Genomic DNA, 22,618 nt, shown 5'->3' with positions numbered 1-22,618 from the left:
AACATTAATGCGTTGCCTCAAACAGTTTACAATGATGCTGTTTTAGCACATTGAGAGCGAAAAGGCAGAGAAATGCGAGTGGACACAGCCGTTCATTGGAGGCGCCTTTTATTGGTTTAAGCTTTGGCAGCGACTAGTAACAGTCATGGTTGCCCAATTTCCCATCATGCATTTGGCCGGCGCAAGAGACGATCTTTTTCTTAACACGCCTAATTGAACACAACGCAGAACATACTGTATACCATTTGCAGCGACTACTGACACTCATGGTTGCCCAACTTTCCATCATGCATTTGGGCGGAACGGTTAAGTCGCTACGGTATCATTTAGTGAAAGCACAACAAAAAGAATATTGCTATCTCTCAAGAAAAATGTTCACAAAAAGAAAAGCGCTCAATGCAAAGAGAACTGGCGTTCCCAATCAAAATAGCAATGCAAAATACACATAAAACTTACTGACTTTGCCTTGGCTAGATCTCAAATTAATTTAAAACTCGCCATTGACACCTTGTGGTGTATTTCACCTTACGTAGTTAGAGACATCGTGGAGGAATGGTAGGGAACCCGATGTGACGTCACCGCTCGGCAACGTCAACAATGGCAAGCTATTAGTTTGTTTTTTGATTGAAAATTTTACAAATTCCATTAAAACGAAAACATTAAGAGGGGTTTTAATATAAAATTACTATAACTTGTACTTAAATTTATCTTGTAAGAACTACAAGTCTTTCTATCCGTGGATCCCTTTAACAGAAGAAATGTTAATAATGTTAATGCCATCTTGTGGATTTATTATTATAATAAACAAATACAGTAATTATGTACAGTATGTCGAATGTTTATGTCCGTCTTGTGTTCTATATTTCCATTCCAACAATAATTTACAGAAAAATATGGCATATTTTAGAGATGGTTTGAATTGGGATTAATTACGATTAATTAATTTTTAAGCTGTGATTAACTCGATTAATAATTTTAATTGTTTGACAGCCCTAAAAAATACACGCGATCACAGAAAAGGGGGATAACACAATGGGGCCGTGACAGTAGGTTGACGGGGATCAATAATATTAACCTAAGCGGTAGGCAGAGAGCCGATAAGACAACAAAAAAGTACACTCAACTACCAGCACAACATAGGGGATTTCACAACAAGGGCGGGAGACAAACAAGCTAATAAATGCTCAAAATTGGAGAGTACAAGGTGTCGAATGGCGCCCAGCAAGTTGATATTTCGGCATCCTTCTCTTGGATCGCTTGGGCTTAAAAACAGTCTTGATGAACCTGAATTGGCTGCAGTTACAACGTCGGGAACACTCCCACAACCTCTGTAACAAAACACGATCTGACCAACAGAATATGACAGCCGATGCAGACCAAGAATGACGTATGGTCCAGGGTATAAAATCGCGCCAGCAGCCCTCCCGCACAGAGAGTGCCAGTGGTCAACACGGGACAAGTCTGTGAAAGTGTCCAACCCAAGTCATTCCCGGGATATCTCTCCATATGTGAAAACAATGACGCGAGTAAATCCCGTGTCACCTTACATGGGAATTTACCGGGATATGTGTGTGAAAGGGGCTGTAGACTAAATTTCACGGAAGTAGACATGAGGATTTCAACTCCTGTTGCCACGTAACCACAAGTTATTACGTCAAATCCCCACATGTGCAGCGCTTGAAAACGTAAGTTACAGAAATTCGCTCTCAAATTCACACTTTGGTGTGTATTGCTTTGTGACCATCTCTATGGTGGCACCAGCAGGGCGGGAGTTGTAGTCTTCATGTCTACGTCTGTGGAATTTCTTCTTCTTCCGGGTCATCCTTTTGCATTCGCGTAGTGGTTTTTTACAGTTTCTTGCGAGCCATTCGCATTCGTTTTGCGAGCCATTTGCACTTCTGTTACGGGCAATTGGGGTTCGTGTCGTGGTTGTTTGCATTTGTGCTGTGTCCATTTACAATTGAGCTTTAACCAATTTGCATTTGTGCTTTTTCTTCTTTTTCAAAGCATTTGCAATTGGTGGGTGTGTTGTGGCTATTTGGGTTCATGCTTTTTCCTCTTTGCAAACTGTTTGGACCGTTTCGCCTGACACTTCTCGGCCACCATAGGATAGTCTAGTAGAAATGAAAAAAACATTGTCATAATTTTCACAAGGAGCTGCAAAACTGCTCCACATACTGTGTAATTGGGATGACCGTTTACTTGTATTTTAAGGGAGTAATGAGTCCCTGCTTGACATATGTCTGCTTTGTTGGAGAAGCATTAACAAGCTTATTATCTTTAGCAATGCCATCGCTGTGTTCATTAAGGATGCAACAATACTCGGTTTCATATTGAACCGTTCGATATGCCCTTTTCGATTCGATACGCAAAAACATTCGATCCAAATGATAAGCTCCCTAAATATATTTTCTGAATTTATTTTTGTCGTCTCTCGCTAAAATGTCCGGCGCAGCTTTGCCTTGAAAACTCTGCCGCTAGCAGCCCCCCTCTTCGACTCCTCCCCCAAACTGCATGAATGGTAGGAGCTGTGGCGCACTTGGATCCTAGCTCATGAGGAAAGACAGAAACTTGCCGGCTACAATATCATACTGATCCATTATTTGGCAGTATTTTGGATGATCTGATATGCTATCCCCACTCCTTTATATTATGTAAAGACTGTCTTTTCGGATACGTACAACAAAGACCGTCAATATATTGTTGCCAACTTGGCTGCTACGAATAACCTTGCTTTGTCAACAGAACGGTAAAGGCCGTGGGTCACAGACCCCTAACTCACGGTTACATGATGAACAAGGAGTGGCAAATTAAGAGCGCTGTACTTCAAACTCGCCCTGTTTATGAAAGCCGATTGTCAAATGCTGGTGTTATGCAGTAATGAGCCGACATGACTTCTGTGGTGTTTGTTAACTTTTTTTAATGCCCGACAAAACTCGCGCGCACACAGTAGATATCATCAAATAGCAACCTAGATGTGCTACGTTAGATCCCCCAAGTCCCATGCCATTGGCTGCGTGAGCCCAGAGTGATCATGGGAGGCGTAGTCCATACACTACATCAATGAATTAAAATCTGCCAGGATTGAATGGAAGTTAAGTGGGCCAAATCAATCCATCCCAGTGATTATAGATAATGCTACAAATTAGAGCTGTCCCGACTAGTCGACATAGTCGACGTCATCGATGACGTAAATCCGTCGACAAGCACAACATCCCGTTGGCGGTGAATGAAGGGTTAAAAAAAATATATGCGTGGAAAGTTCAGAATGTCAGACGCTCTGTATGCAAGCGGGGAAAGCGGCACAAAGCCAAAAAAGCGCACCAGAGTGTCCAAAACATTGACTTATATTTCAAAGAAACAAAGGAGGGTACACTCTTGTGTCCTGTCTCTTCAATGCCCAAGCTTGGCTGCACGTCGGCCTTGAATAAACACCTAAAGCGCCGTCACCCAGTTTGTAAGTCCATCTAACTAACTAACTAACAACATGTTTTACTGAAGTTGCTAAGCCTGTCACGATATGCAATGAGTCCATTTATCGCACGGCAAATAAAAATGAGGGCCGTAATTTTCATGGCTGCCTTTTATCGCTGCGCACGTGCGTGCGTGCATACATTGGTGTGTGCGTGCTGATGGCATATGAGACTCCAGTTCCTTACTCTAATCAGCACGCTGTAAGAAAACACATCTATATTAAACACTGTAACATTAGCACTGCTACACTAAGGTGAATGGGGGAAAAAGGCAACTTACTTTAGCCTGCTATAAAACACTGGCATTCGTCTCGTAAAAGCAAACTTGCAGTTAAAAGGTGACACTTCAAACATGAAAAATCGCTGGTTAACAGCATTTGCAAACGAAAAAAACTGACCAAAAAAAATCTATTACTGACACTACATGCAATGACAAAAAGTAAGTTTATTTGCGGAGTGTAAAGCTGAAGTTAGCGGTTTAGCGAACGTACTTTGGTGAACATTTCAAAATAAAAGCATGTCATGTTCGTCATATAAATAGCGATTTCTGGAGTTAATCCCACATACTTCAGAATTCAGATTCTACACTAAGAATACCTTTAAAATGACACCCTTTATGAAAAATCTGATTGCCAATGAATAATTATTATAATACTTATATATGATACTATACTATATAATATTAATGCTAGTTTTTTTTTAAAGAATTGTTTTGAATCATGTTGGAAAGGCAAAGTCAGTGTTCTGAAACTGTTTACATTCCATTCTTTTGCACTAGTTAATTCTATCAGCATTTGAACTCATTGTTTATTTGTGATTTATTATTGTTATTTACGTGTTTATTTGTGCTTTAAAAAATAATTTAAGTGTTCCAATATGTTTTTGTAAATTGATAAGTGTCAACAAAAATTTCATTGCTAAATTAGTAAAAAAAAAAAAAAAAAAAAATTTTTTTTAAATTATTAGATTAGTCGACTAATCGTAAAAATAGTCGGCTGACCAATCGGGACAAAATTAGTCGTTTGGGTCAGCCCTACTGCAAATATTGTTAATTCAGTACGTAACACAGATAGACTCGGACCCCAAATAGGGTGTTTTTCTCATGTGGTAAACATACCTGCTAAGAGAGTAACAGCAATCAACAGTGTGCCCCACCTCACTTTACAAACGGTAAATATTGTTCTCAGCACTTTTACACAAAATTGTCTCCAGGTCAGTAAGAACTAAGCACATAAATATTATGCACTATAATGCATGCTTATATGATGGCATTGTTATTTATATTTTTTGTTTCAGAGCATTAAATGTATGGAATCGAATCGAATATCGTGTCCCTCATATCGAAAATCGTACCGAACCGTGACTTAACTGTATTGTTGCATCCCTAGTCTTCTTTAGTATTTTTATAAAATTTCCACTTTGTGGCTAAGTTTGCATGTTTCCTTGTATGGTCACATCCAAACGACCCCTGAGGAAAAAGTGTTAGCTGTTAGGCAAAATTCTAATTAAAAGAATAACTGCACTGTTCCATGCTGAATAAAGGCGGTGCCAGAAAAATCATATGGTCATATATTCTTCAGTTATCAGGAGTACCACAAGTGACCAAGTAATTTTCACCATAAATGATTATCTCTGGATTGTTACAAAAGGATATAAACTGATTAGTCTTTGTGTCCACATGCCTGGGCATGTTTGCTAAAGCCAATATAGGTCAGTTGTCTAATACAGATCTAAAGTAGGACGTCCTCCTGTCTATTTATCACATTGTCCACAGTAGGTAGTTTTTGTAAGTGTGCCATGAAAGTACTTTAGTGAGAAGATTTTTCGCCTGCGAAACTCATTTTTCTCAACTTTTTTTCGATTTATCTGATCTACTGTATCTCAAGTCACACAAGGCTAAACTAGTAATACAATGTAATATAAGATGCCTTAGGTTTTAGCTATAAACATATAACTATCGATGAGTTGACCACAGCATTGTCTAAGTGAAACTTCATTTTAAGAGGAACAAGATTTATTGCTATAATCGCTTGTTGATTAATATTTTATTCTTTATCCTAGTAATATAAAAATACCAAGGCATTGTTTTCATGAGTCCTTCCTTGTCACATACCTGGCAAAAGCACTCCAGGAAATATTTTTCCTTTGTCATTTAGATTCACAGTCTTACAGGAATTAAGAAATCCAGGTTCTAAGGCCTTTGCTGTAACTGTCAGCTTTGAACTTTAAGCAAATACTGCCTGTCAGCTTTTCAAAATGAAACACGCTTTATATGCCATTGTTGACACATGGCAGTTGTTTGATTGTTTTATGCAGTTGATTCCACTGTGTTGTTTATTTAAATGTATATATATATTTTTAAACCTTGCCGGTAATGTTCCTCCACTTACCCCTCGAGAACAACAAGGTATACTTTGAAGTTCATTGTTTTTAAAAGATGAATGTGGATCCGCAAACTCTCGACAACAGAAAATCAGGTTCGATTGGGCTTAACTGTCTCTAACGGGCGATTCATGCTGAATAATAATGTTTGTTTTAATGTTGTGAATGGTTAAGTCATGAGACTGATAAGAGTTGTCGTTTCTGTGTTTTGGATGTCAAGATTTTTATTCTTTACAAATTGTACCATCAGCGAAGGTTGTTTTATTGTTTTGTTTTGTTTTTTTCTTTTGACAATGTCTCATGACAGAATGCATTATACAACTGTTGAGCTACCCCCAAAATAAATGTGTATGTTTTGGATGCCAAAACAATTCAAAATTTTCCCATTTACTGTCACATGAACTATAACAAATTTTGACTCTATCACTGTGTATTTGTTTTCTATTTGAGAAAATTCAGAAAACATCTTTTTGATTTTGACATACTCCAAGTCGGCAAACAGCATTTTTAGCTTTTAAAACACAGATGGCTTTCCCTAGTCGGCCAATTAGTAACTTAGACCACATGTATGCTTTCATGTATTTGTAATGTATGTCTTTTGATTCAGGGTGATGATATTAGTTTGGTGCGATTTTTTTTAATTACTGGTGTGTTTGTGTGTCAAATTATTGAGAAATGTAATAATATTGCTAATCTTTCCTCTGGAACAGAAAAACCCACACATCCCGATGACCACAGTTTATGACCACAGTTGTTGTTTTAATATATAGTTAATGGCCCCAAAATATTGAGGCTTAACAATGACAGTGCCACTATTAGTGTTGCCATCTACCCAACCTTATTTTTTGAAGTTGCGAATCACTTTTGCCAGGAAAAAAGCTACGGTAGATTAAGTGATGATCTTAATTGCATCAGCTTTTGTAATGACCACAATCTTTCTAGGAAACAGTTGAAGTTCTGGGATCACAAATAAAAATGATTATCAGTACCGTCAATGCTGATTAAGATGATTGGGCGTGTAATTCAATTAAAAAGGCTTGTCAATTTGTTTTATTTCATAACCATTTTTTATTAATCTAAATTTCTCCTTTCTCTCTCCCATTTTCTGTTTTACAGGGTCAGATCAGAGTATAGCGAATCCTCTTGCACGGGATACCCGTGTCCTTGGCAGCCTCCCCCTCTGGCTAGAGCTTGAGGCAAGCATGACAGGATGAGCTTCTGCCAGCGATGATGATGGCCAAAAAGCAAGATGTGCGGGCTCCCACCTACAACCTGGTCGTAGTTGGGCTGTCTGGTACAGAGAAAGATAAGGGCCAATGTGGAGTGGGAAAGTCCTGCCTGTGCAACCGCTTCGTCCGGCCAAGTGCTGATGACTTCTACCTGGACCACACCTCAGTTCTCAGCACCAGTGACTTTGGAGGTCGCGTAGTGAACAATGACCACTTCCTTTTCTGGGGAGAGGCTGGTAGGACTGTGGAGGAGGGGCCGGAGTGCCGTATGAATGTGGTGGAGCAGACAGAATTCATTGATGACCAGACATTCCAGCCACATCGAAGCACAGCACTGCAGCCATACATAAAGAGAGCTGCCTCCACCAAGTTGGCTTCAGCTGAGAAGCTGATGTACTTTTGCACAGACCAGTTGGGGCTAGAGCAGGACTTTGAACAGAAACAGATGCCTGAAGGCAAGCTCATGGTAGATGGATTCTTACTCTGTGTGGATGTTAGCAGGGGCATGAACCGCAGCTTTGAGGATCAGATGAAGTTTGTTACAAATCTGTACAACCAACTTGCCAAAACTAAGAAACCTGTGGTACTGGTTCTCACCAAATGCGATGAAGGAGTTGAACGCTACATTAAAGACTCGCACACCTTTGCACTAGCAAAGAAAAACCTCCAGGTGGTCGAAACATCAGCACGCTCCAATGTTAATGTTGACTTAGCCTTTTTGACACTTGTTCAACTAATTGACAAAAGTAGAGGAAAGCCTAAAATAATCCCTTACTTTGAGGCACTGAAACAGCAGAGTCAACAAATTGCTTCAGCCAAGGACCGCTATGAGTGGCTTGTCAATCGAATTGTGAAGAACCACAATGAGTTGTGGCCAAGTGTCAGTCGCCGGATGCAGACGGCTCCAGAATACAAGGAATATGTCTTCCTTGAGGGCACAGCTAAAGCAAAGAAACTATTCCAACAACACGTTCATAGACTAAAGCAAGACCATATCGAGAAACGCAGGAAAGCATATCTAAGTACTCTACCACAGGCCTTGTCTATACTACTACCACAGTTGGATGAGATTGACCACTTGAGCTGGTCTGGAGTTCAGAAAGTGTTGGAGACCAAGAGAGATTTTTCACATTGGTTTGTTGTACTAGATGACACACCATGGGAGACCACACCCCACATTGACAACATGGAGGATGATCGCATACCACAGGACCTCCTTGAAACTCGCACGGCTGAGGCTATTTACGAGACCCACTTGGAGCAGCTAAGGAATGACCGCAAGCGGGCTGAAATGAGATGGGAGTTTAAGGAGAAGCTGAGTGTCTCTCCATTCATTTCTCCAGGTAAACCGTGGGAAGAAGCACGTAGCTTCATCATGAATGAAGACTTTTACCAGTGGCTTGATGAAGCAGAATATTTGGATATCTACAATAAACACCAGAAGGAGATTATTGACAGAGCCAAAGAGGACTTCCAAGAATTGCTTCTTGAATACTCTGAGCTTTTTTATGAACTGGAGGTGGATGCAAAGCCAAGTAAAGAAAAAATGGGAGCAATACAGGAACTGCTGGGTGAGGAACAAAGGTTTAAAGCCTTACAAAAACTGCAGGCAGAGAGAGACGCGTTGGTATTAAAACATATCCACTTTGTCTACCACCCCACAAAGGACACCTGCCCCAACAGCCCCCACTGTGTGGACTCTAAACTTGAGCAGATACTTGCCTCTAGATTCCCCACTCGCTATGCGTCACCAGATAGTTCAAGAGTAGACGGAGGCAGAGCGGAAAGGATAAATCTGGTCATCCTTGGCAAAGATGGGCTTGCCAGAGAGATGGCCAATGAAATAAGGGCATTGTGTACCAGTGACGATCGGTACGTGCTAGATGGAAAGATATATGAATTAGCCCTTCGACCCATAGAAGGCAATGTACGTCTGCCAGTTAATTCCTTCCACACACCAACCTTTGCACCCCATGGTTGCCTGTGTTTGTACAACTCAAAAGAATCACTATCATATGTTGTTGAGAGTTTAGAAAAGCTTCGAGAGTCAACCATAAGTAGAAGGGACAGAGAAAACCTTTTAGCCCAACTTCCACTTTTCCTCCTGCTCGTGACTAAGCGTGGGGTTGGTTCAATTGGGGATATTGGAGGGGAAACTGCTCACACTCTTATCCAGCAAGGGGTGCAGGTGGCTGGAAAGCAGCAGTGCCGTTACTTAGAACCAGCCTCTCCAGGCATGGGCTATGGGCGCAATTTCAATGAAAAGCATCTCAATCAGATGTTGCGAGGTCTGTTAGAGTCCCGGAGAAGTCTGCGTAGCAGCTCACCACCCATACCTCCTTCATTATCAGCCTTTAGAGACTCTCAGTCCCAACCAGTTCTAGAATCAGACCTCAAGATTGTCATGTGCCTCATGTGCGGAGACACGTATGATCTGGATCAGCTCCTTGCTCCTTTCTTGTTGCCCCAGCATTGTCGCCCTACTAGCAGCCTCCATAGTGGCACCTCTGTCCTGCTGGATCTGAGTGTTGGTAGTCAGAGGCAGACTATTGAGCTGTCTTTGCTGTCCTTCCACTCCTCATTCACTCTCCGCAAGACTAAACTGGTCCATGGCTACATTGCAGTTTATTCAGCTCGCCGGAAAGCGTCTTTGGAAACGTTATGTGCTTTCCTTTGTGAAGTTCAAGACATCATTCCAGTCCAGTTGTTAGCAGTTGGGGAAAGCCAGATGGAGCTTTCAGACTCCGAGTCAGCCAGGGAACAGGTCAGTCAAGGAGAGGAACTTGCTCATGAAATTGACGCAAGGTTTAGCACAATAATATGTGGGCATGGAGGAGTTGTAGGCGGGCTCCATAAAATAGATCTTTTCCAATCTTTTCTCAAGGATATAGTTGAGCAGCGCACCATTATCGAAGCTACACACATGTATGATAATGTGGCGGAAGCCTGCACCAATGAGAGCACCAGCCCCCGTTGCGGCTCTCCCAGTCCAGTTAACATTCTTATGGACTCAGAAGATGATATTGACCCTTCACCACCTTACCCAACCCTGAGAGAAGATGGAGGCCTTGGCTCCCATCTGGTTAGCTTTAAACTGCCTGATATGGATTCAAGTGATACATTTTCTGTCATTTCTGAGCTCAGTACTTTTGAGAGTAAGCTGAACAACAAGGTGCCTCCACAAGTGAAACCTAAACCTGTCCGCAAGGTCAATCTAGGTCCTTATATGGACCAGCAGGTTGGCACCAACAGACGTTCCTTGCCGCAAGCTGTCACCTGGGCTCCAGGTAGTGATGGTGGCTACGATCCCTCGGATTATGCAGAGCCGATGGACGCTGTGAGCAAACCTCGACATGGAGAAGAGGAGAGTATTTACTCCGTCCCTCATGATAGCACGCAAGGCAAGATTATCACTATTCGCAACGCCAACAAAGGTCACGCCAACGGGAGTGCTGGTGGAAATGGGTCGGACAGTGAGGCCGATAGCAGCTCACTGGAACGTAGAAGAAAATTGTCAGCCATTGGCATAAAGCCCAAGCTTTACAGAGATAGATCTAAACGACTTGGGAAGTTCAGCAGTTTTAGAACAAGCTTCTCAATAGGCAGTGACGATGAAATGGGTGGTCCACCTAAAGCTAGCCAGGATGACGGAGGAGGCCAAAAGGACAATTCCATTGAAGAGAGTGAAGATCCGAAAAGGAGAAATATCCTAAAGAGCCTGCGCAGAAATACAAAGGTCAGTGTTTTTAAACATTTAACAACTCCGTGATCATTACTTTTGCTGCTGTTCATCCGCGTAATTTTTGATTCGGAGGTACCTTATTTCCTTTCACTGCTTAAAAATGTTATTCCAGAACACTGCATGCTTAACAGACAGATAAACTACCTTAATGTAAATTTAAATACAGAACAAAGAGAGAAATTGAAGAACAGAGATGAAACATTTTTGATCCAGACATTACTGATGAATTCATCAAATGTTACGTGTCAAATATTTTGTCTAATATGAATATTTAAGGCATTGCGAATCAATACAGGATTTTTTTGTACATTGATTTGTTTATGGTTAGAGTAGAAGTATAATTAGTTTTTGGCTTAGAATCAACACCTGCTTCCTTTCGTGGATAACTTATCGGTGAAGTCGAAGACTAATTAGTGGAATATCTGCTTTCGGGCAGCCTTGCTCAGTGAAAACATGACAGACTTGAGAGGATCCTCCTAAAAGCACATTTGCAAGTTTGTCCCTGACCGCTCTGTGGGAGCCCTCTAAACAAGCTTATTATCAGAGGCAAAATAAAAACTCTAGTCATTAAATTGCAGATGGAAGAAATTCACACAGATATAGTCTCCAACACTTTAATGTATGTGAACCAACTATTCAAAAGCATCGTCTTGTTGTTTATATGCTGATAAATGAAATGAAACTAAGAATACATGTAAGATAATTAACTGTTAACATTCATGCTGTTCAGAAAATTATCACACGGAGTTACCTGCAAGGTTGACAAAAACGTGACTTTGGATAGACCTACTTTTAAAATATTTTTTTTATTGGCATTAATTACATTTGGAATAATTCTACAGTCAAAACTGTCATAGTCTAGATCAGGGGTCCCCAACCTATTCCACTAAGGCACACTGTGGGTGCAGGATTTCATTCTTACCAAACAAGATGACAACACTTTTTCCCCAATCTGGTGTTTTACAAGTGCAATCAGTTGATTGCAGTCAGGTGTGGCTTGTTTTAGCAGAAGCCTCATTGGTTCAACTGTCTCTGCTGGATCGGCTGGAACAAAAACCAGGACCCACAGTGTGCCTTGAGGACTGGGTTGAAAACCCCTGGTCTAGATCAAAGCCGTTTGTATAGTGACATGCCTGCAACAGACATTCCTGGGAGTCAAGCCAACAGACGATAACAACAAGCATAAACGGGGGGAAAAAATGCTTCATATCATGGATGTACATACAGTGATCCCTCGTTTTTTGCGTTTAATGGGGACCAGAACCCGCTGTGATAAGTGAAAATAGTGAAGTAGCGTCCCCTCTTTTTTGTGTGTCTGTGTTCAATGTATTTATTCAAATTTAGCATTGGAAAGAGATACATATAAGACAAGCTTTTTTTTACTTTTTCCCCCCCGAAGTGCATATAATTAAAAAAAAAAAAAACTTTTATCTATATATATTTTAATAAATGTTTTCTAAGCACTTCAAATGTAATAATTTTCATGTTTTAAACATGTTACTGTCCCATTGAATTATTTTTAAACAAGAATAAAGTAGAAAAATGCTTGTCTTTAAATAAATGTTTCATTGAGTGAGTCCACTCAAATCTGCTCAAGCTGCCCACTTACACACAATGAGTTGCCACAGCAACTGTTTAACAAGCTAAACTATGATTAACGCATGCAGCGCTTTGAAGTTTCGGCTTCCATGCGTCTCTGGCAAGATCGTACCTTAATATCTGTCAATCATCGTTAGATTTAATGAACTTGAACTCCAGTGCACTGCCAGATCAAGAAAAGCAGCTGCAGGAGGGAGAAGGAGACTACGTGATCGGATCGGGAGAGCTCATCTGTATTTATTTATTTTCTTTTACTTGGAAAAAAAATCGCCAGTGGACTGAGGGCACAAAGTTTGAAGCGCGAAGTAGCTGCTTTATAATTTTCTTTGTACGACTATTAGTACTTTTATTTTTATACTCTACAAATTAGGCGTTAATGTGTTTACATCTTCCATTTGTGATAAAAAATGTTTTGTTTTCATCAAATATTGTTAAAAAAAAATCTAAATACAAACTTTTCTTGAAAATTGCACATTTCCTTCAGATGTAACACTTTTTACAGTAACAACCAAATGTTTTTTTTACTTAGTTTGCCACACATCTGCCTCTAATTTAAACTGTACCACAAGCCACTTTGGTTACAAAATAGTTGGATAACTTATAGATTTTAGAATTGTATTATAGAATTTAAAAAGTTAAATTCTATAGTTAAACTTCAGGGCCGTTTACACGACAAAGGCAACAAGAGGTGACAACGAAGAAACTGTTGAAAACGCCGTCCAGATTGAAACACTTGAAAACGCTCCCTTTTGCCGTCTAAACAGTTGACAACACAAAAGTGAGTTTTGGGTGACAGCCGACTCCAGAACAGTAGGTGACGATAATGCCCCAATATATTTGTCAGTGAAGGGAGTGAAGACACTGATGACGTCAGTGCACGCGGACAGTCCGACAGTGTATGAAAACGTGTCTTCAAGTAGCAACCTTCTACACGACCTAACTGCGTTCAACATTATTCAAGAGTCTAGTCAACTATTCACTACTCGAATTACAGCCTGATGTGCCTCACCATGTTGTTATATGACCAGGACGAAAGAGGAAACTGCAAAAGGGATGTTGGGACACCACTCTGTAATTGAAAGAGTTGGTACGCTCCAGCCGCGGAAGTTAGAACACAGAATTACCGTAATTTCCCGAATATAAGGCGCACCCGTGTATAACGCGCCCCCCCAAATTTAGCACCAATAAATAGATGAATACAAGAAATCAGAGCTCGTGTACAGATACAGAAATGTCATCTTACTGACTGGTAAAACACAGCACCAGCATAGCACATTGGTTGTTCAAAACATTACCGTAAACTGACAATATGTATGGTAATATGATCTGACAACTTCTTCAACTTACCAGCATCCAGGAGAAAACAAAACAGATGTGACTTTTCTTTTAAAGGCTGCTGTATAACTTGCTCGTTTCATCATGATGAATGAATGTGTCTTCCATGGATTGATACGGTAAAATAAAAGTGAGGATTTACGTCGAAAATCGGAAAGAGCGCATCGCTGTACACTAGACTGTAACAATAGGAACTATTGTTATTTGGGTTTCAGTTTCCCGAGGGACAGATATAGTTGACGTTCACAGGAAGTCTGTGTTGTGTTATGGTTGTTATGGTCCGAGTTGCGGAGCTGCAATAAACGTTGACTTAAATGAGTTCAAGAAACTAAATTCTGTGCTCTATGAATAGTGAAAAAAGCAAAATTTAACACAGACGAAATCTTTCGACTAATCAGAATGAAGTATTACTGAAACATCACGCACGTGGGGACATCACGTACCGTAATGGTCGGCAACAGATCGCCGCATACGTTTTTTCAACACAGCATGGCCATGTCAATGAAAAAAAAAAAAAAAGTCTTTATGTATATATATATGTACTATATATATATATAATAAATATATAATAAATATATATTTCTGTCTCCATCCCTGTACCCGTGTATAATGCGCACCATGATTTTAGAAGTTGATTTTGGGGGAAAAAAGTGCGCGTTATATTCGGGAAATTATGGTAATGCATTCACATGCTTTCTTCTCTGTTTTCCTTTCTGCACATGTAACAAACAGAAGGGTTACATGCAGGAATCAAGCTTTGGTGTTTTTCAGCTGCAGCTTTCACCTTACACCTTACATCTTACATAAAAAACATGAGGACTGACTTATTGCCTAAATGGCCTTAGTCTAATAATGGCCACAGTTCTAAATGTCCAAACACATTCCGAGGTCACTGCAGCAATGTCACTCAAACTGCATAACACACTCTAATGAACTCCACCCTTGTCTTCAGGGGAGTACAGGGATTTTATGCACCGTAGACCATAAGCCTGGTGAGGCAACCGTAAAATGGAGACCTACCTGTGACTTCGGCGAACTCCCAAGCCAACTGCTTCACTTTCTCTATTCACTAAAGTATGATTCCCCTCCAGAGAAATCTAATAAAAAATACTACCAGGGACTAGCAAACAATAAACTACCCAATTTACAGTTTGTTGCCAAGAAATACAGATTTTCCGACTGAGGTAACCACATTTTTCCCCTTCAGGCAGCCATGCTTTACATTTTGATGATGCATGTAGTCATGCAACTCTTTGTGGCTGAGGTTGCAAAATAAGATATTTTATTCCCCTACATATAAAGGCTGGTTTACTGCATGTTTAGCCAGGTTTTGTGAAACATGGCACTCTTTAACAGAGGGAAAAATATCCGTTCATGTTCACCCAAAATATGAAATTGTTAAATTACAACACTGACCTTGCCATTAAGGTGTAAATGATGTTACCCTTGCAGTGAGAAGGCTCCTTTTGCTGATTTAAAGTTGACTCCCCTGATTTTTGAGTGGTGTGTTTTTCATAGGTATCTCCCTCTTCACTCTTCTCCCCCACCCCTTCAGTGACACTTTTGACCTTAAACTGTTTATCAGTTCTGGTATGCTGCTCATTCACTTGTACGGCTTGGTACAGAAGGCCTTTGTATGTATGCTGTGCTCGTGTGATAATTACCATGCCTGGTAGTAGAGAGGACCAGGTTTTCACACATTCATTGTGGGGCCTATGTGATGTCTTTTTGTTTTTTTCTAATCACCAAATGACCTTAAGTGCCCACCACCCCTTTTGAATACTTATTTTGGCTTTAAATTTAATCCAACATTGTGCGAGCTGGAAAGATAGCATACTGGCTACACCATCATTATATTGCCTAACTGTTTGTGACCTAAATAAGCAAGGTTTCAGGCTCCAGTAGGTCTGACCTTTCCCTTGAACTTCTGTGATCCTGTTTAAAATCAATAAACACGATTTAGCATCTACTGTATGTGCTTCAAAACAAATCCTTCAGCGTTTCATCGTTTTTGTGCTAATTATCGACTCCCCTAAAAGCATTTTGACGACCATATTAAAGCCATTGTTTGAGTGAAAAAAGTGATCCGGTTCCATCGTAGTGTATCCAACGCAGCTGGCTCCACTAAAAAAAAACCAATCTGCTCTAGCCTGGAATCCCCTCAGGGTAGCCGTCTGTGTGGGTGTTTTTGAGTTATCCGATCATCTTTGGAAGTATACTCTGCTTTGACTTTTTAAGCAGTCAACACATCTGAGATCCACTGTGAGCCCGAGGGAACAGTCAACTCTGAGTTGTGACGGGTGGCAACAAATAATTCAAACAGCTTTCTGTGTCCTATTTTAGCACCACCCTCCATTTACCTGAGGCATCCGCAACCTGTGTAACTGTTCTGCACTCCCTCCCTTACTCAGCGAGTGGCCGGAACCCCCCCCCCCCCCAATCCCCACTCTCTCCTGCAGCTTTTTTTCATTGGTCTTCAGCCGGCAAGTGGAATGTTTTGAATTCCTCTGTCACCTAGCTCCACTCGAGTGTCCTCATGCAAGAAGTAGGAGAGTGGGAGATTAGTCTGACATAGACAACACAGTCCTGCAAAGATATTAAACTTAACTGGGAATTATAAAAAGTGGAGACAGAGCTGATAATGCTCCTTTTAACTCATGAACTGTCATGAATGGCTCAAACTTTAAAATGGATAGGGCATCTGTCTCTGTGAACCCCTAATAGAAACTGTGAAAGAGAGAAATGCTTAATTTGTGCCTGACTTTCATTTCCTATTTTATGACATGCTATGCTGTAAATTTCAAGATGATACTTAATGGTCTGTATAAGAGAAACATGTGGAGGACTCCCTGTAATTTCAACAACAATTGGACTAGGACTGTCCCAAACGACTAATTTTCTCCCGATTAGCCAGCAGACTTTTTTTTTTGTTTGTTTGTTTGTTTACGATTAGTCGACTTATCTAATATATACCGTATTTTTCGGACTACAAGTCGCCAGTGGAGTATAAGTCGCGTTTTTGTGGGAAATTGACTTGATAAAATCCAACAACTTTGAACAAATATGTCATCTTGAAAGGCAATTTAATATAAAAATACAATAGAGAATAACATGCTGAATAAGTGTACAGTGCATGAACAATGAAATGTGAATATACTGTCCTCACCAGGACGCTATGGCTCGGTCCTGGTTATACAGCGAGCTAAACTCCCAAATGACGATGTTGGACGTCAGTATAATTTGCTGAATGAATTTCGTCCTCGAAACCAAACAGGTTGGCATCAACGTAAATAAATGATAATTAGGTGCTATTACAGCAATGTCACAAACGGTTAGCATGCGTTTGTTAGCATTAGCTACATTAGCATTAGCTGGCTCTAAGTGTCCGATCACAAGTGGAAAACACACATCAACAACAGAAAAGATGATCCACACAGGTGTTGCCTCTGTAGAGATATTTTACAAGCATAAACAATGAACGTAGGTACGCAGCCATGTGTGTGTGTGTGTCTCTCGCTCTCTCTCTCTCGCGCTGTCTCTCTCTCGCTCTCTCTCTCTCGCGCTGTCTCGCTCTCTGTCTCTGTCTCTCGCCCACTCGCTCTGAGACGCTGCGTAGCTGTCAGTCTTCTTCTGGCGTGTGAGCGCTCTTCTTCGCGTAAACAACTGCGGGTGCGCCCCCACGTGGGCGTAAAAGCGCCACAAACTAAAAGCATGCATTTCAATATAAAAAATTCAATAATACAATTGAAAACACATTGCCAAAGGCCGAACGCGAACGTGGCCATAACTATTAAGAGTTATTCAGATAACTATAGGATAAAGAGCATGCTAACAAGTTTACGAAACCATCAGTGTCACTCCAAAACACCAAAATAACATGTAAAATGATATCATAATGTGTTAATAATTTCACACATAAGTCGCTACTGAGTAAAGTCGCACCCCCAGCCAAACTATGGGAAAAAAAAGCTGCGACTTATAGTCCGAAAAATACAGTAGTTTGTCTTACTAATATAGTAAATTTTTGTTGACGTTTATTAAATCACAGAAAACATTTGGAACACCTATATTCTTCATTAATGTATAAATAATGAATATAAATAACCATAATAAATCACAAACAATGAGGTCAAATGCTGCTGGCAAATATATAGTATTAATATTATAGTATACTACTATGTGGTAATACATAATAACACTTTGTAATATTAAGTAAGATTAGTGCAGTCATGGAACATAGTAAGCAGGCCAGTGTTTCCATATATATTTTTATTATATGTATATACTATATATTTATATTTGTTTGTTTTTTTTATCCCAAGTATCCAAGTAATTTTATTCACCTCGAGTAATCGTTTATTTTGACAGCTCTGAGCATCACGTTTTGCTCGAAATACTTTTAATGCGGGACAGCGCGCTGATGTCAAGTGCGTAGAGGAAGAAGCAAAAACAAAAACAAAAAAAAACTTACTGCAGCCGACAGCCGCTACAAACGACGCCGACGTTGCTAAATACTAGCCCGCACGATGCTACGTTGGTAGCCGTTAGCGTCTGATGAGTCTCATAGAGATCACATGTATGTTGAACTAGATGCAAAATGACAGACTCGGCCACGTCTGGGCAGCGTTAGTAAACAGCCACCATCTTAAAGCAGTAGAGCGCTAAGCACTAATAAATAAGATTAACGTTACTGTCACTAGCTCACGGAACGTTAGCCCTGCGGAGGGCTAGGTTTCTATTAATTATGACCACTTTCGATGTGTGGCTAACGTGTCTTACATACAGGCTTGAACATAACATAGCGTTGTGGAGTGATGAGGGTGTAAAATAAAAACTCATTAATGCTAACTATCAATTTTAGCTCAGTAGTCATTGCTGGATAAAACCACCAAGTAGCACTGGTCCCTAATGTGCTCCAATACAGCCTGTATCATAAATTTATTTTGAACACTGCAAAAACTCAAAATCCTATCAGGACTTACAGTTTAGACTAACTTAAAAGTTAACTAGAACTTAAAAATGGCTTGACACAAATAGAAATTCAATTGAAACACGTGGGGAAAAAATCCTAACTTTTAAGTGATGTGTGTTATCAAGCGTAACGGCATTTTTAGGTATATATATATTTTTTTATTATAAGATCTAAAGGTTTTTTGAGTGAAAGCAGTGAATTAGTCTTTTTTTTAAATTCTAGTTACATCTGAGATGCAATTGTTGGCTGTTTTCAACAATATACATCGGAAATAAAGACATTGATTGACTGAAAATGGTTCAAGATTAGATTAAATGTCTTGTTTTCTCATGTATATTTATAATTGCTCTTCACCTAAAAATATATTTGTTTTATCCGATTACTCGATTAATCGATAGAATTTTCAGTCAATTACTCGATTACTAAAATATTCGATAGCTGCAGCCCTAGTTGAAAACCTGTTGATGACCTCGTTGGTTAATCGGCTTCAACTGGAATTTTATCACATAGTTAACTTTTCTTTCGTCTGCAAAATTCATATCGGTTTCATGTTAGCAACCATTTGACACTGGAGTGGGTTAAAAACCTCTTCAAACCTCTATTAAGGTTCTGATTATATCAGAGCAAGAGAATTATTTACTTTAACTTTATAGTTTTCAAGTATCCTCAGCGTTGATGCTTTCCAGCAAGTCAGCCATCGTGCCTGCTTTATGTCCTTCGCATTTACCCAAGAGTGGTAGATATCTGCAAATATTATAGATCTAAATGGGCATCACTTAAGTCACTTTGAATTGAGGCTGGATAAAAGACAATCACTGACAGAGGGTCAATGCGAAGGACAACTTAGATTGTTGATTCAACTGTCAGTCTGACAAATGCATAGGTCACGCTCTGTTCAACTTCTGTCTTAATTAGTATTTTGTTGCTGGGTTTCTGTGTGTAGCGGTTTCACTGTGTGCTACTGTGTGTAGAAGCAAGATGGAAAACCTTCAGTGTAGTGCAGCGAGGCCAGTATCTGGAGCAGAGGCCAGTCTGGGCTCCATCTCTTTAATGAGCCCTCCTCCACTGCACTGTGTCAGGCCTGCTCTGTTGCTGCAGTCTATGTGCCCAGCCAACCATGCATCCCCGGCCCCACTGACCAGCCTGCCAGGACACAGCCTCGGGGGCCTGACAGACTTACTGGAGATGCAGGCCTTAGGGGCCTTCAAAACATGCCCACTCCAAACCATTAACGCTTAGTACTATTACTATTGATGGTACAGCCATATGGGGGCAGGCAGAGGATGTTTAGAAACGAATTACAGTTTGTGGTTTCAGTGTAAAAAAAAAAAAGAATATGCCGACACCATACCGATATCTATCTTAGTTATACGCAGAACAGGCTGAAAACAGGATTGCACAAACGATTGCTTATCATACAAGCTTTGAAGGAATGTATGGGATGTTCGTCAATGCATTCAAGTAAATACTTGCAACCAAAACACACAAGTTGCGTGCGAATCCATCTGATCCAAAGGCCTTTTTTTAGCATTGTCAATCAAGTTAGGACAATAGCCGCAATCGTTGTAGGGTCAAGAAAGACAAAACCTCACCTCCAATTCCTCCCACCAATCTTATCTTTAATTTGTTTCAGAAACAGCGAGCCAAGCCGAGACATTCCATTTCAAAACCTATTGAGAGCAACTACTTCGGAATGCCTCTGGTTGCCGCGGTAACTCTGGAGAGGCCCATCCCAGTGTTCATTGAGAAGTGTATCCGATTTATCGAAACCACAGGTAAGAAAGATGCACAATTAGCTGTCATAAACTGCATTGTCTGTCCTTTGAAGTCCTTTAGGTTCCTCTCTTGAATAATAAATCCTTGAAGACTCATTTGGTGCAGACTAATCATGTGCTGGTATGATATTCTGACGGTATGATAACCACAAGTCAAAATATCACGGTTTCACGGTATTGCAATCACAGCTCTAAAATGTGCTACTTTGAGATACCTGGGTTTTAAAAATACAGTGGTACCTCTACATACGAAGTTAATCCGTTCCAGGACCTTGTTTGTAAGTCGAAATGGTCGTATGTCGAGCAGGATTTTCCCATAGGAATACATTATAATTCCATTAATTCGTTCCACAGCCCAAAAACCTTCACTAAATCCTTAAAAAATACTGCTGGTACTATTACAAATGGCAATTACACATAGCAAAACAAATAAATTATAAATCAAAATCGTAATAATATTAATAATAATAATTCTTGTATTAATGTAACAAATCGGGTTCTAATGTGGCGGACGTTTTTTGCTGACCCTGAACGCACCGTGGGGCTGACGTGCCAGAGACAGACCGGTGAGCTTGAGTTTCACTTTCACTTTGAATGTTTTCTTGAGAACACCGTCAATTGCGGCAGACAGAAGGTGTTTTTGTTTTGAATAAGTTGTGAAATAAATGATAAATACGTGGCGAAGTTGGCGATTTCTCTGGAGTTGTTACCACAATAAGAATTGTCAGCTTAACTTATAAAGACTGGCGAACGATGGTCGGAGGAGGACCGTGGAGATGTATTGTTGAGCCATTTCACGGATGCCCACCCTTCGCTCATATTTTTCTGTCATTTGCATCTTCATTTAGAAGGTAAGCGTCAACTTTTTCCTTGTTTCACCACCTGTACCAACCTTTTCTGAAACCAGTGTTGATTTGTCACACAAGAAAATCCGCCGTGCATTCGTCTGCGGTGCTGCCATTGTCGTCGTATTTCGAGCATGTCGTCGGATGTAGAAACAAATGGCGAGTCAAATTTTACGTCGGATGTCGAAAAGTTCGTGTGTCGAAGCGATCGTATGTAGAGTTACCACTGTAACTTTTTTTTCCCAAAACATATTAGCAAACTGGAACATAAGTATAATGTTAAGTTACAATAATTTTTTAAAAATAACAAAATATTCTAAATAAAATTAAAATAAATGCAGTCCTTTAAGTGAGCCTAAACCCACAGCCACAGCTCAACATTATTACTATCAGAACATAAATAAATTATTAATCATAAAAAGCACGTGTTTATGACTCCTGTCATGTTTACATTATACACACACACACACACACACGCACTCTTAACACAGGCAGTTGTCGGGAAAAAAAACACCGCTAGACACACTAAACACGCTGGAGTTAACTCTTGTAGCTGGTGGGAAACGCTCATGACATTGTTTACTTACTTTTAATTTTGTTTTAATGAGAAATCATATTGGAGGTATTGCCTCCTGAGCAACCACCGTCCGCAAACATATTTACATGTTGGTTGGCCCTCGTCCTCTAAGCCGCGGCAGTCTGTAACTTTTTTCTAGCCGAAGTATTCCCATATCAACATTTTTGTTTTCTTCAATGGGGAAAAAGTTAAGGAGTTTCCACTCCTCCAGCCATCATGTAGCACAGCTGACTCACTGACACTGAGCAACAACCGGTAGGGGAGGGTTGAGCCTTACAGCTGCAAGCGAGGGATTCCTCCATGCATTTTTGGTACATAAAAAAGTAGCTAATACCTTAGGGACGGTGTGACGGAAATTGTTTGCTGTTTTGAAACCTTGACGTTTTCATACCACGGTATACTTTGAAACTGGATATGCGCACATGTCTCGTGCAGCCCAATGTATACATTTGTTCCAAAATTGATGTATAATTCACGTTAGGAAAATTGGTTTCGCTTTCTTATCTGTCATATTAAACTTTCCAAATATTTTCCAATTGCTTTACACTGTATATGTACAGTATATGTACAGGATATACATATATTTTTTAAGTCCAACCAGCATTTGAGCATGCGAGTTCATGGAAAGCATTTCTGGTGCTTACTGACATTCCAGTGCATTGCGCCTTTAATCTCTCTGGTGTTAAAAG

The 22,618-nt window shown here is 40.2% G+C and overlaps 1 protein-coding gene across 1 annotated transcript in view; it reads left to right on the top strand.

Annotated features, from left to right (window-relative positions):
• Positions 1–22,618, top strand: part of arhgap35a (Rho GTPase activating protein 35a) — a 137,093-nt gene that overhangs the window by 77,362 nt on the left and 37,113 nt on the right. Inside the window, exons 2-3 of the mRNA XM_057839590.1 lie at positions 6,972–10,820; positions 20,366–20,507. Of these exons, the coding sequence (XP_057695573.1) occupies positions 7,083–10,820; positions 20,366–20,507 (3,880 nt within the window). The 5' untranslated portion in view covers positions 6,972–7,082. The remainder of the gene's footprint in view (positions 1–6,971; positions 10,821–20,365; positions 20,508–22,618) is intronic.

Source organism: Corythoichthys intestinalis, chromosome 6 (genome assembly GCF_030265065.1).
Source record: "Corythoichthys intestinalis isolate RoL2023-P3 chromosome 6, ASM3026506v1, whole genome shotgun sequence".
In the NCBI taxonomy this organism is placed as follows: domain Eukaryota; kingdom Metazoa; phylum Chordata; class Actinopteri; order Syngnathiformes; family Syngnathidae; genus Corythoichthys; species Corythoichthys intestinalis.
Note: the sequence above shows the minus strand (reverse complement) of the source record. Positions and strands in the feature narration are given on the sequence as shown.